The 13,857-nt window shown below is 43.6% G+C and overlaps 1 protein-coding gene across 1 annotated transcript in view; it reads right to left on the bottom strand.

The window, feature by feature from the left end:
• Positions 1 to 12,073, bottom strand: part of LOC124233109 (tyrosine-protein phosphatase non-receptor type 9) — a 77,046-nt gene extending 64,973 nt beyond the window's left edge. Inside the window, exon 1 of the mRNA XM_046650223.1 lies at positions 11,740 to 12,073. Coding sequence (XP_046506179.1) covers positions 11,740 to 11,802 — 63 coding nt within the window. The 5' untranslated portion in view covers positions 11,803 to 12,073. The remainder of the gene's footprint in view (positions 1 to 11,739) is intronic.
• Positions 12,074 to 13,857: the final 1,784 nt, after the last annotated feature.

The raw sequence follows: 13,857 nt of genomic DNA, 5'->3' as shown, positions 1-13,857 counted from the left end.
TTTTCTTTCCCTTTTTCCTTTTTTTAAATTATAGCCATCCTAGTAGGTAGCACTTAGCGACATTAATCATCACAAGTTCTGATGTGGGCTTTTACCAATACTTGTAGTACTTAAGGACAGCACGACAACAATTAGAGGTTGTGACCTGTTTCCAAATTCAAGTGGTCCTAACAGTTTCATTCAAAACACAAGTTTCGGGGCCGGCCCCGTGGCCGAGTGGTTAAGTTCTCAGGTTCCGCTGTGGTGGCCCAGGGTTTCACCGGTTTGGATCCTGGGCGTGGACATGGCACTACTCATCGGGCCATGCTGAGGCGGCATCCCACATGCCACAACTAGAAGGACCCACAACTAAGAATATACAACTATGTAACTGGGGGCTTTAGGGAGAAAAAGGAAAAAAAAATAAAATAAAATCTAAAAAAAAAAGAGCAAAAACACAAGTTTCCAGTTGCTTCCAATTTTCTCACAAAATCACCTCCAAAACTAGCATTTCCCTACCTTGATAACAACTAAAAAAGAAAATGATGCTTTGGGTGGCCAAAGGAAAAAAGAATGGATAATTTTCCCTTTTTTTTTAATGTCTCTGATAACTTAATTTCATAATAATGCTCAGTTTTACCTATAAACAAATGGCTCACTGGCATTCAGTTCAAGAAATGTCAAATAGTTTCTCTAAAACATTTAAAATCCTAATCTAAAAAGATTTATTTTTAAAAAGTATGTTGGAAAATCCTATATATTTTAATCTTGCTAGCTAAATCACCTTTAAGTCCCTGACCTAGCGAGAAATACCATTTTCTCTTCACTTTGGGAGTTTTCCAGGCATGGAAGAGCGAAAGTCTCAGTGAGACAAACGGCCATTCACAAATAAAACTGTTTTCTTCTGCTCTTGTATTATGTTCAAACAGGCCTTTCTCTCAGTAACTCTTTTTTTTTCCTTTATGAATTTAAGAAAGAGAAATTTTGGAAGTATAGCAAGTAAAAACCAGTAGAAAAAAAACCTTTTTTTTGGAAAAATTTTCTCTCTCAACTTTTGTACTTCCCAACAGTTGAGAAAGAAAATCTAGTAGCTTAAGTATGGACAAAAAGATGGGTAAAGTGAAGGTATCATAGAAAAAAAATTTTCTAAACTGCAGTCTCATCCTAGTTGTTGATCAGCAAATATACCGTATATACTTCCCCATTATGCTGATGATAATATTTGAAAGATTAAATTCTCCGTTTAGAAAATTAAAGACTGGTTTTATAAAGGCAAAGAACAGACCTACAACATTCTGAGAGGTACAGTCAGAGACCCATATGAACCCTCAAGTCCATCAATCCCATTAAAGCATATAATTTCTTTCACAAGTAAATGTGCAGTAAGCAACTAAGAACAATGTAGCCAAATCTCTGTAGGGAAACTTGTAAATAGCTGAAACCAGGAATATGTTCAACCCACAAATGCCAAGAGACAGCTGTTTCTAGAATATATGTATAAAGTTGTGTCACACACAGAAACACTGGTTAAGACAGAAGTTTACTAGAGAGAGCACTGCATTTAGTCAGGAGAGTCTGATTCTCAGTGATGCCTTCCTCAGTAAATTACTGAAAGCCTCTGGACCTCATTCCTATAGCATAAAGATAATCAATCTAGGCAAAACAAAACCTGCTTCATGGGTTGTGTGAGGAATAAATAATGTCAATACAGTTCACTCATTCTTCAGCAAACATATTTTGAACTCACAATGTGCACTAAGGATGCAAAGAAGATCAAGTCCCTGCCCTCACTGTGCCTAAGAGGTCCTCCTCCTTGGTGGGTAGCCCACAATTCAAGAACTATTTAGATAGAACTAGAGGGCAATTCCTCAAGGACTGAGAGCTCCCAATCCATGCTGAACAAGACCCTGGCAAATAACAACAGACAATGAATGATTGCTGAATGAATGAATGAACTATTTTTGCTGTTATCTGTAAAACTTTCCTCTCAGAAAAGGAAAAGGGACTACATAATTAAAGGAAAAAGGGATACATAATAATCGGCTCACTCACCAGAGGAACACAGATACTTCATAGCAACACTCAGAAACACGTGGAGGGGAAAGCAAAGACAACCCTTCCCGTTATTATCATTCCATGGCAGGGCTCAGTAGCGTTCTTCTTGTCATAGAAAATCTCCCCATCTCTGAAAACCTCTGCAAAGGCTGTGGAAATGGCTCATTTTATCCTCTATGATGGTTATGCTGCAAGATACTTAAGTTTTAAACTAGAGGTTTTCAGTACGTGAAGTCAAATTGCTGAAACCAGTATTTGGGGACACATATTTGAATAAATACTACATGTGTTAACCAAAGACCTATCTTTAACTAAAAAGTAGGAACTTGTAACTCTGTTCCTAAGAACTACAAAATTCTTCAGATATAAACTAGGGTTTCTCAACCTTAGCACTACTGACATTTTGGGCCAGACAATTCTTGGTTGTGGTGGGCTGTCCTATACATTATAGGACATTTGGCAGCATGCTTGGCCTCCACCCACTAGATGCCAGTAGCATGCCCCCCCAACCATGACAATAAAACATAGCTATAGACATTGACAAATGTTCCCTGGGGGAGGGGAGGGGAGGGAGGGTTGTTTTAAAATCACCCTGGTTGAGAACCACTGAGATAAACAATGGAATGAGAATTTTTTCACTAAGTCTGTTTAAATAAGATATGGAAGATATAAACTGTCATTCTTTGCACTCTATGAGTGATTTTTAGATCACCAGAACCTTTTATAGTTTTATGTGGAAAAAAAATGATGATGATCAGTGTGCCTAAAGGTAATCTACAACCTAGAAAGAAGAAATAAACCAATGGACCAATGAATGGTACAAAAAGTGGTAACAGCATAACATGAGCTACAAGTAGCCTACTATCATCTTCTAGATACATTACTCATGCCTGATAACTGTTAGAAGTCTTAGGCTATCTTGAAATCTTCCATTTCATTGCTATAAAGTCAGATTCTTAATTTTTCTTCCTATTTTTATCCGAAAAAAAATGGTTTCCTATAGCAAGGAAGGCAAGAATACTGTTATCACAACTATTTATTGAGCATTTTGTAACTGTAAGGGATTCTGCTTACTTAAATTAAGCACATCTCCTAAAAGCTTCTGAAGGAAAGATGACAAAACAGACTCAAAATTATTAAATGAAACTCCTGGAGTCACAAAGGAAGCTAGACATTCCCAAAGTTTACCTAAGACTCATTTCCGTCACCTCCCAGAAGTCCCAGGTTTGACTTGTAAATAAATAGTTCTGCTTACAAAAAGGCCAGATTTGCATTAATCTTAAATACTGGGATTTACATATACATATTATTTACATATACATATATACATACATACATATTTATATATACATAATCCTAAACAAGTATAGAGCACACAGCATTTTTTACAAAATGTTATTGGTTTTAATTATAAAAGAACAGCCCACCACAACCAAGAATTGTCTGGCCCAAAATGTCAGTGTCAATGTCTATGTCTATGGTCACTGTAGAGAATCTAAAAAGCCTTTTTTTTTAAGATTTTATTTTTCCTTTTTCTCCCCAAAGCCCCCCAGTACAGAGTTGTATATTTTTAGTTGTGGGTCCTTCTAGTTGCGGCATGTGGGATGCCCTCAGCATGGCTTGACGAGTGGTGTCATGTCTGCGCCCAGGATCCAAACCGTTGAAACCCTGGGCCACTGAAGCGGAGCGCAGGAACTTAACTACCTGGCCCAGTGGCCGGCCCCAAATATTTGGTTTTCCGTTTTGTTCTTTTGAGGAAGATTAGCCCTGAGCCAATCCTCCTCTTTTTGCTGAGGAAGACTGGCCCTGAGCTAACATCCATGCCCATCTTCCTCTACTTTATATGTGGGACGCCTATCACAGCATGGCTTTTGCCAAGTGGTGCCATGTCTGCACCCAGGATCTGAACCGGGGAACCCCAGGCCGCTGAGAAGTGGAACAGAAGAACTTAACCGCTGTGCCACTGGGCCAGCCCTAAAAAGCCTATTTTTTTAAAGATTGATTTTAATAATGATGTATATCATGTAATAATGATATATATAAAAGCAAACGCAAACATAAAGATTAGCCAATAGTTCAAGCAATGAATAAGTAATTAATGGATTATTAACGTCCCCAGACACTTCAGTACTAAAGTCATAGATGGCTCTCTTTAGAATCTGCCCATCAATTCTGAGAATAAATTCTGGTTTCATAAAATTCTATAAGCCTAGTCAGATGTGTGCCAGTTGTGCTGGATAAAAAGACAAGAACCGTGCACATGTGTTTTGGACAGGTTTGGTATTTCAGAGGAAATCTGTACATATAACAGAAACTGTCTGGGGCTGGCCCCGTGGTCAAGTGGTTAAGTTCGCGCACTCCGCTGCAGGCTGCCCAGTGTTTCGTTGGTTCGAATCCTGGGCGTGGACATGGCACTGCTCGTCAGACCACGCTGAGGCAGCGTCCCCCATGACACAACTAGAAGGACCCACAACAAAGAATATACAACTACGTACCGGGGGTCTTTGGGGAGAAAAAGGAAAAAATAAAATCTTAAAAAAAAAAAAAAAAGAAACTGTCTTTCCCAGAGGAAAATGGGATGCTTTTCTCAGAAGCAGAAACTAAAGAAAACGTCACCTCTACTCTACTGTTTTGGTCTCATCATTTTATAGTTTGGACCTAAGAGATAACCAATTCTTAATAAACAAACAACTCTTCCCATGGGCTCTGGAGCTCCTCTGCCTCCACCCCGGTTCCCCATCCTCATGCCATCTAAGTCAGGGTCTCAAGAGGTCTTTTCAAAATCATACGAAAGAGCTCAGTGCAGTAGGTACAGGCGCTCCAGCACTGAAGAGCACAGCCTAAACTACTGTTTAGGAACATCTACCCCTACTTCAAAAGAAGAGGGATAAAAAATGGTGACTATTCTAGCGGCCAGAAAGGGCAACCAAGGAGCTCTTGGGGAGGTGTACATAGGGGGGAAATGTGATAGTGATTGACTTGGAAAATAAAGTACCCCCAACTGTCTGAAACATCAAGGCAGGATGGTAGAACAGGTATGAAATGGCTGAAATTGCACTGGAGGTTTTAGTATCTGAACAAATTATTAGAGTCAGGGGCTATGACACCTAATCTTGACACTGCAGTGGACCAGCTATTCTGCTATAAAATGGGGCTTACTATTTAGAAGACAAACTTGGAATATCCCAACATTACTATGTCTTTCCCAAGACAATAAAGATATACAAATCAGAAAATGAGACTCAAATGTACTGACCTACAATGAGTTTTAACTTTTACCTCTGTAAAGAGTTCAGCTCCCTTCTAAAGCAGGGTCTGTCTTACTTTTCCAATTCATTAATAAGTAATAAAGGTCAAATTACTTCAAAAAAACCTCCAGGTCCTGTTTTTTTTTTTTTAAAGATTGGCCCTGAGCTAACATCTATTGCCAATCTTTTTTTGCTTCTTCTTCTCCCCAAAGCCCCTAAGTACATAGTTGTAGATCCTTCTAGTTGTGCTATGTGGGATGCCGCCTCAGCGTAGTTTGATGAGCGGTGCTAGGTCCACACCCAGGATCCAAACCAGCAAAACCTTGGGCCACCAAAACAGAGAGCGTGAACTTAACCACTTGGCCACAGGGCTGGCCCCTCCAGGTCCCTTAACATTCACAAAACTAAGTCCAAGACTCTTGATATGCTCAGAGATTTTAAGCGAGTAAAATTCTCACATCCAAATGAGATTTTACCTAATTGCCAACAACAATATCATTAGTTACTGGCAATAATGAAAATAATGAGAATTCTTCATTTTTCCCTCTCTGGAAGGCTTCAACCCAACATTATGAATCATTTAGTCCTTGATGTATGGTTATTTCCAGGGGGACAGATGACATTTAGCACAGGACATGTGAGGCTGTGGGAAAAGGGAAGTTCCTGGCCACAAGAACCAGGATAAAACCCCTGCCCTTGGGAAAAATGCCAAAAATCTCAGGAATTGATAAACAATAATGTACACCCGAAATTACACAATGTTATAAACCATTATAATCCCAATAAAATTACTTAAAAAAGATGCTAAAAATCTCTGAAGTCCACTGCAGGGCAGTTAAATTTTTAGCTTTACAAGATTCCGTTATAAGAACACAAACCACAGAACGGAATTAGAATAGGTTTTTGAAAACTACAGTATAAAGTTGCAAAATAACTATTTTCGGTCATTCATGAGAATCCATGCTAAGTGATGGTCCCCAGCGTGAATATGAATATTTTTTCCCCTTGGGATTGGGTTAAACTAACTTGGCTCTAAAATCTTTCACTATGCAAAGACAGAGAATATCACGATGACAGCTAACTTTACTTAGTGCTTACTATGTAAGCATCAGGCTAAGTGCTCTACATGCATCAGTTTATTAATCCTTACAACAATGCTATAAGTGCTAAAGAACATCAACTCCAAAATAGGCATTTTCTTTAGAGCCTTTGAAAATAATAAGCAGGGGCCAGCCCCATGGCCGACTGGTCAAGTTCACGAGCTCCACTTCTGCGGCCCGGGGTTTCAGCCGGTTCGGATCCTGGCTGCGGACATGGCACCACTTGGCAAAAGCCATGCTGTGGTAGGCATCCCATGTATAAAGCAGAGGAAGATGGGCATGGATGTTAGCTCAGGGCCAGTCTTCCTCAGCAAAAAGAGGAGGATTGGCAGTCGTTAGCTCAGGGCTAATCTTCCTTAAAAAAAAAAGAAAGAAAGAAAGAAAGGACTTTATATTTACACATAAACATATCAAAAAAAAGAATATATTCCTGACACAAAAACAGCTTGGTCTTTATAGTTTGCAGAGATAATATTCATCATATTTGTCTCCAAGAATAGTTATTTCTCTTGTACAAAAGAAAAAGAAGATATAGAAAAATTACATTTTTATTGTCACCACACCTCAAAATGGAGGGTTGTCAATTCTACCTTAAGGAACAAATTTTTTTCCCAAGAGTAACTGCATCACAATTTCTTGCATAGACTGTATGATATGTTTCTGGTGGCAATACATAGGTCTGAGTAAAGGTTTTCCGCATGTTTTTCTCTGTCTGCAATTTTTTTTTAAGATTTTATTTTTCCTTTTTCTCCCCAAAGGCCCCAAAGTACATAGCTGTGTACTTTTAGTCGTGGATCCTTCTAGTTGTGGCATGTGGGATGCCACTTCAGCATGGCTTGATGAGCGGGTCACGTTCGCGCCCAGGATCCGAACTGGTGAAACCCCAGGCTGCCGAAGCAGAGGGCACAAACTTAACCACTCGGCCATGGGGCCAGCCCCTCTGTCTGCATTTTTTAAACCATATTTTAAGAAGCATCATCAAAACCAAACACGTAGGGGCCTGCCCCGTGGCTGAATGGTTAAGTTCACATACTCCACTTCAGCGGCCCAGGGCTTCACTGGTTGGGATCCTGGGTGCAAACCTGCAACCACTCATCAAGCCATGCTGAGGTGGTGTCCCACATAGCACATAGCACAACCAGAAGGACCTACAACTAGAATATACAACTATGTACTAGGGGACTTTGGCAAGAAGAAGGGAAAGAAAAAAAGACGATTGGCAACAGATGCTAGCTCAGGTGCCAATCTTTAAAAACAAAACCTAACATGTATATCAATACTAAAACTCATAAAATTAGCTATTATATACCCATGTAGGCATCTTACTAAATTGGCTAATTGCTTCATGAGAAGTTATGTAATATAATAGAGGGAACATTTGCAGTGGAGGCAAAATTACCTAGAGCTGAGTGGAAACCATGGCTCTATCGCTTGCTAGTATACGACCTTGGGCAATTTCCTTCTCTCAGTCTGAGTCTTCTCATTTGCAAAATGAGGTAATAACTCCAATCTTATAAGGATTAACCGTATGTGAAATGCCAGCATAGAGCCTGACTCAAAGCAGCAGATTAGGAAACAGTTACTGTTATTACTCTGTTGTCATTTATGTAAGCTCCTTAAAGGCAAATCATACTTTTCCTTGTAACTCAATTGTAGGCTCTATAATTACTGAAAACTGAAAAAATAAAAGAAACATCAAAATTACAAACGAGGATTTGGTATAATAGTCCAACACATACCTAGATAGGAAATGAGACTATGAAGTAATAATGATGACCTTCAAAACATATATCAAAATGAACAATGTCCTTATTTTTATAAGCCACTCTGAAAGGAGATGATGCTGTCTGTATTCAAATCACACACAGAACTACTCTTCATTCGTGCCATAAATATTTCTTTTCTTTCTTTTTTTGCTGAGGAAAATTAGCCCTGAGCTAATATCTGTTGCAAGTCTTCCTCATTTTTCGCTTCAGCAAGATTAGCCCTTAGCTAACATCTATGCCAATCTTCCTCTACTTTATTTGCAGGTGGCCGCCACAGCATGGCTGCCAAGTGGTGTACATCCATGCCCAGGATCCAAACCCGCAAACCCAGGCCGATGAAGTGGAATGCGCCAAACTTAACCACTATGCCACAAGGCCCACCCCTCCACAAGTATTTCTTGATTGTCCATTAAGTGTCAGTTACTATGCTAGGCAATGTGCATATGATTGTGAGCAAAAGCAGACACAGTTCCAATTCTCATGGAACTTTCAGTCATACAACTGCACAAATAGTGTAAACTTGTGATAAATGATGTAAAGGTCAGTAAGTGGTATTCTGAGAGCCAGTAACAGAGATCTAACCTAATTGGGGAGCCCAAGGAAGGGCTTCCCCAGGAAGTGAAAGCTGAGAGCTAAAGAATGAAGAGGGAGTTAACAGTGGACGGTGTTTCCAGATAGAGGAAAGTAGCTTGTGCAAAGATTCTGCCACAGGAGGAAACAAGCAAAAATATAAGACCAAAAGGCCAGTGTGCCTGGAGCAAAGACAAGAGCTGTGAGAATTAGCTAGGGCTCTAGACTACACAACTGCGAGGACTTATAGACCATATTCAAGAGCTGTAATATCCCAAAAGCAAAGAAAAGCCACTGAAGAGTTTCATGAATGCTTATTTCAGGGGGGCAGGTAGGCTGAAGCTGAAGGACGATGATTTGCAATTTGCCTTTGGCTTCTGCAATAAGAGCTAAAGAAGGTAGATGGATCAGGTAGGAAACAAAAATTCCCTCAGGGTATGACAATAGCTTGAGGGACCAAGGGGATGGGGATGGGGATGGTGGAAGAAGTTGATGAATTCAAGAGATATTCAGGAAAACCTGATGTATAGTATTCAGGGGCTAAGGGAGAACAAAGTATCCAAGGAAACTTCGAGGTTTCTGATTTTCATGACCATATAGAAGGAGATACCATTCAGGAGGGATCTGCTGCAGAAACATCTTTAGAGCAGTTTACACACCCCAAAAAGGGCCTAAATGCATTTCACTTTGGCCTGAACCTGTTTCAACTCAGTTTGGTCCCTTACTTTACTTATGAAACAGGGTTCCAAAAGATGTTTTGCTTCTTCCAAAAATCAAATTGACTCTCAAAAGTACAAGATTTTTCCAACACTGAAGATACTTCAAAGATTCTGCCACAAGCTTCAAAATCAACTCCAAGTGACTTCTAAAACTGGCGTGAGCAATGGGGCAGCACTATGGAGTGAATGTGTCATTCCCCATGACGAACTATTTTGATAAGACTAACACAAATTTGCTGTTTAATTTAAATATTTTAAGAAATCTTGACAGTTTAGAGTACTCTTATGTGATATTAAACTAAAATATGAAATTTTATCAGGCATTACAATAACTGGAACTATGCTGCTTTTATGTTTGTGTTTCAACATTCTGAAATGCCTGTAGAAAACTCGGCATTTTGGAAGAAAAGGTATGATTAAAAACAAACCATACAGGGGCTGGCCCAGCAGGCAATAGTTGTTAAGTTCACGCCCTCTTCTTCAGCAGCCTGGGGTTCGATGGTTTGGATCCTGGGCATGGACCTACACACTGCTCATCAAGCCATACTGTGGCCACGTCCCACATACAAAATAGAGGAAGACTGGCACACATGTTAGCTTAGGGTCAATCTTCCTCACCAAAAAAAACCCCCCCAAAAAAAGTCTTCATCTTAATATATAACTATTTTACTGTTTCCATCCAGTTCTTGTTAATGCCGATCACATTCACTCAAGGTAAAAGATTTTTACTAACCACACGTGTGTGTATGTATGTATACACTATATACAAAGTAAAGCCAACACTGTAGTATTTACTTTCTTCAGTTTTAACTTTTTAATTTGCAACCTAATGTCACTTTCATAGTGGAATACTGGATGCCTTTCAGTCTTAGAAATACAGAAACTTCAAATCTGACTAGCCCAAGGAAAGTAAGTGAAAGAAAGAGTTTTGCCCCTTTAATAGCAACCTAACACATCACACCTTAGTACTGAAGTAATTCCCTAATTCTGGCAGGATGGCCTCCTTGGCCACCTGCTTGCACTAGGCCCTAACTCAAATTTTATTAACACACAACTGCAGTTACCAGGATGTTACCACCACTTGTACACAGCAACAGAATTCTTTTGTTTTTTTTCCATGCTGATTTTATCTCAAGGCATCAAAAGACAACACTGAGGTCTGAGGCCAAATATGAATAATGTCATCTCCGCAAATGAAGAGAAAAGTCAAGGACTTTCTAAAAATCAGGTCTTAAGCCCATTAACCAATATTAGCGTGTAAAACCAGACTGTCTTCGTACCAAAGACTGTGCTACCGAATGTGGTCCCTGGGAGCAAGGGCTGGAGAGCTTAAAATGGGTTACCAGCATGGTTCATCTTTTTCTTTCAGGTGTTTTTTTAAAAACATGGAATCAGACTATGGCTATACTTGAGTATAGCTTAGGCCAGGTATGGGAGCGCCAAGGAAGAGACAGCAAAAAGCCTTTAGGGGTCCCAATCTTAGCTAGCAGACTTTCCTATCTTCCTCACAAGGAGCGGTCCATGTCTCCCAGCAGGAATGTGGGAGAGGGAAAGTTCTAAGGGCCCTGGGCTTTTCCCTCACCCAAGCCCCCAGAATGACACAACAAACCACTTCCTTCTGGGAACGGAGGGTCATAAGCTTTAGGGGACAATGGAGCTCAATCCCGGCTTCAGAAAGATGGAGACAGGGAGATGAGACGGGGGGGATGGAAGTGGGGGTCAGGGGATGGGCCCAGCCCGAGAGCTGAATACGGCAGTCACCGCCAGGGACTTGGGGAGCAGGGACCTTGCAGCATCTGTGCGAGAAGGCCTGCCACGGCCCTCTGAGAAGCCCGAGGGGCTCGTCGGGAAGTCTGGGGCATCTGTGCACCAGAGCCTATCGCCACTCTCCTCGGGAGAGGAGACAGTCCCCGCAGGAACCCTCTCCGCGAGCCCTTTTAATCACAAACCCTCACGGAAAGCAGCACAAAATTTATAGGGGTGGACGGGCCAGAGGCAAGTAGGTGTCCTGCAAATGTCGGGGAGGGCTTGACAGAGGGAAAGGGAGGCCCCCCAGTTCGAGGAACTTTGCCACCCGGGAGCGGGAGGGGGCAAGAGGAGGCCCGTCAGCCGCAGGGACAGAGGAGGCCAGGAGCAGCGTCCAGCGGCGCCCGGAGTTTCAGGGGACGACGGCTTGGGGCGCGGTCGCGGCGGGCAGAGGCCCGCGCCGGCCCGGAGGCGCAAGGAGCGCGGGTCGGCGGCAGACGCCGCCTAGGCCTCGGGGGTCCGGACACACCCACCGCGCGGCCGCAGGCCCGCTTACCTGCTCCTCCTCCGGGGTCAGCTCCGGCGGCATGGCGGGCTGGGGCGCGGTCGCGGGCTCCATGCAGCCGCCGCCGCCGCCGCCCGGCGGACACCCGCGGTCCGGAGCGCGGAGAGCCCGGGGCTGGCGGCCTCCGCTTCCGCGTCGCGGCGCCTCAGCAGCCCGAGGCCGGCTCGCGCATGGTGGGCCCGCGGGGCTGGCGGCCGCCAACGCCGCTCGTTCCCTTAAGAAAAAGCTCTCCGAACTGTCGCTCTCTTCTGGGCGGAAATCCTTTATTTTCTTCGCTCCTTTCCTCACACTCCGCCTCCTCTCCCGGAAAAAAAAAAAAAGTGCAAGAGGAGCTAATAGTCAATCGGGATCAAAAAAGGAACTAGGGAATCAAGAACTTTCTAAGCCCAGAGCGAAGGGTCGCGGCGGAAATTTCCTGAAGGCTGCCGGCCTCGGCGTCCCGCTTCCTCGGCGGCGCTCCCGCTCCTCCAGAGCGTGACGAGGAGGCCTCGGGGATGCGGGCCCCGCGACCTGCGCGGCGCCCCTCAGCCCGGTTCCTCAAAAGCCGCGGCGGCGAGCGGGAGGGAGCGAGGGAAACGCGCCCCACTCCGGCTCACTGCCAACGCTGCGGCCGCCTCGCGGCCGCCCGAGCCCCCCGCGGCTCCATTGAGAAACGGAGAGTCTCATTCACAAGCAGACGGCGAGAAGGGCCCCGCGGAGCGAGGACGCCGTCCGGAAGGGGGAGACAGAGAGGGACCCGGCGCGGGCGGCGGGGGAGGGAGGGGAGGGAGAGGAGCGTGAGTGGGGGAAGCTGGGCGGTCCGGCGGGGGGAAGGGGGGACCTAGAGGAACCAGGGCGGGGGAGGGGCTTCGGGCGTCTCTGGACTGCGGAGAGGAAGAAGAAGGAAGAAAGGAGTCTGAGTTTTATGAGGTTAAGCTCGGTGAAGGAGGAAGACAGTACATTCGTTTGAAAACTAGCTGCTGACGGGCACCTCGCCGGGGGTTACCTGCTGCTACCACCTACGTGAGGAATGCACGATCTTCATCTATTTCCTTGTCACTGCTGAGTGAAAGACCCTGGAGAGATTGCCTGCGAGGTCCAGGATGCTCAAGTGGAGGCACAGACCCAATAATCGCGGCCTTCTCTCTCTTTGCCGGCCGCATCCTGTAATCCATCACCAGTGTAGCTAATTTTAGTCCTTCACAAAAGGAGCATCTGATTTCGAACCTCATTCAGGAATCATGCAGCTTTTGCAAACCTTGATTTTCACTCACGCCGGCGCAGCAAAGAGCTTAGGGGTTTTACGGGGTACAGTCTTGGAGTCACTTTGGGGGAGGGGAGCACAGGGAAGTCAGAGCTGGGTCTGGTATGTTTTTGCATCATTCCAGACCAAAAATAAATATTCCAAAAGGGACCCAACTAACAAACGCGTGCCACAGCTAGTCACAAGAGCTGAAGCCCTGGGAGAGAGACCCAAGCGAGGAGTCTTCAGACTACTGAGGAAGGTGCTCTGGGCTCTGATGCTACTTGCAGGATTTTATGAAAGCAACCTCTGACCTCACCTCGTGTTTCTGCGTCGTTCTAATAGGAACTTCAGGCTGCCCTTGGTTAGAGAAGAAACCCCTGGTGCTTGGATCTGTTTGTCAGGTAGGTTAGTTTATCCTTTGCACCAAAAAGGCTGACTCTGGGTTGAATTCATCACCCTACACCGGAGTTACAGTTTCAATATTGCAACTAGACGCTCCTCCGGAAGACAGTCCGTTTATTTAACAAGTACGTTTATATGCCGGACACTGGGCTATGCACTGGAGTTACAGCAGTGAACAAGACAGTGGTCTCTTCCACATGTAAGGATATGGAACGATCCCTGAGCTATGTTATGAAGTGAAAAACGCCAGACTCAAATAATGTGCATAATATGGTGTCAGTTGTACAAGAAAAAAATACTAAACATATGTTTGTAAACTTATTTACACATAGAAAAGCTTTGGGAGGATACACAAGAAAGATAACAGTGATTGTCTCCCAGGAGGGGAACTGGGAGTCTGGAGAACAGAAGGGAGAGGAAGACTTTTCCCTATATGCTGTTTTGTACATTTTAAGTTTTAACTTTAACTTTTTATTGAAGTA

The sequence above is a fragment of the Equus quagga genome, unplaced genomic scaffold (assembly GCF_021613505.1).
Source record: "Equus quagga isolate Etosha38 unplaced genomic scaffold, UCLA_HA_Equagga_1.0 153_RagTag, whole genome shotgun sequence".
In the NCBI taxonomy this organism is placed as follows: domain Eukaryota; kingdom Metazoa; phylum Chordata; class Mammalia; order Perissodactyla; family Equidae; genus Equus; species Equus quagga.
The sequence above is the reverse complement of the archived record's forward strand: the minus strand, read 5'-3'. Positions and strand labels throughout refer to the sequence as shown.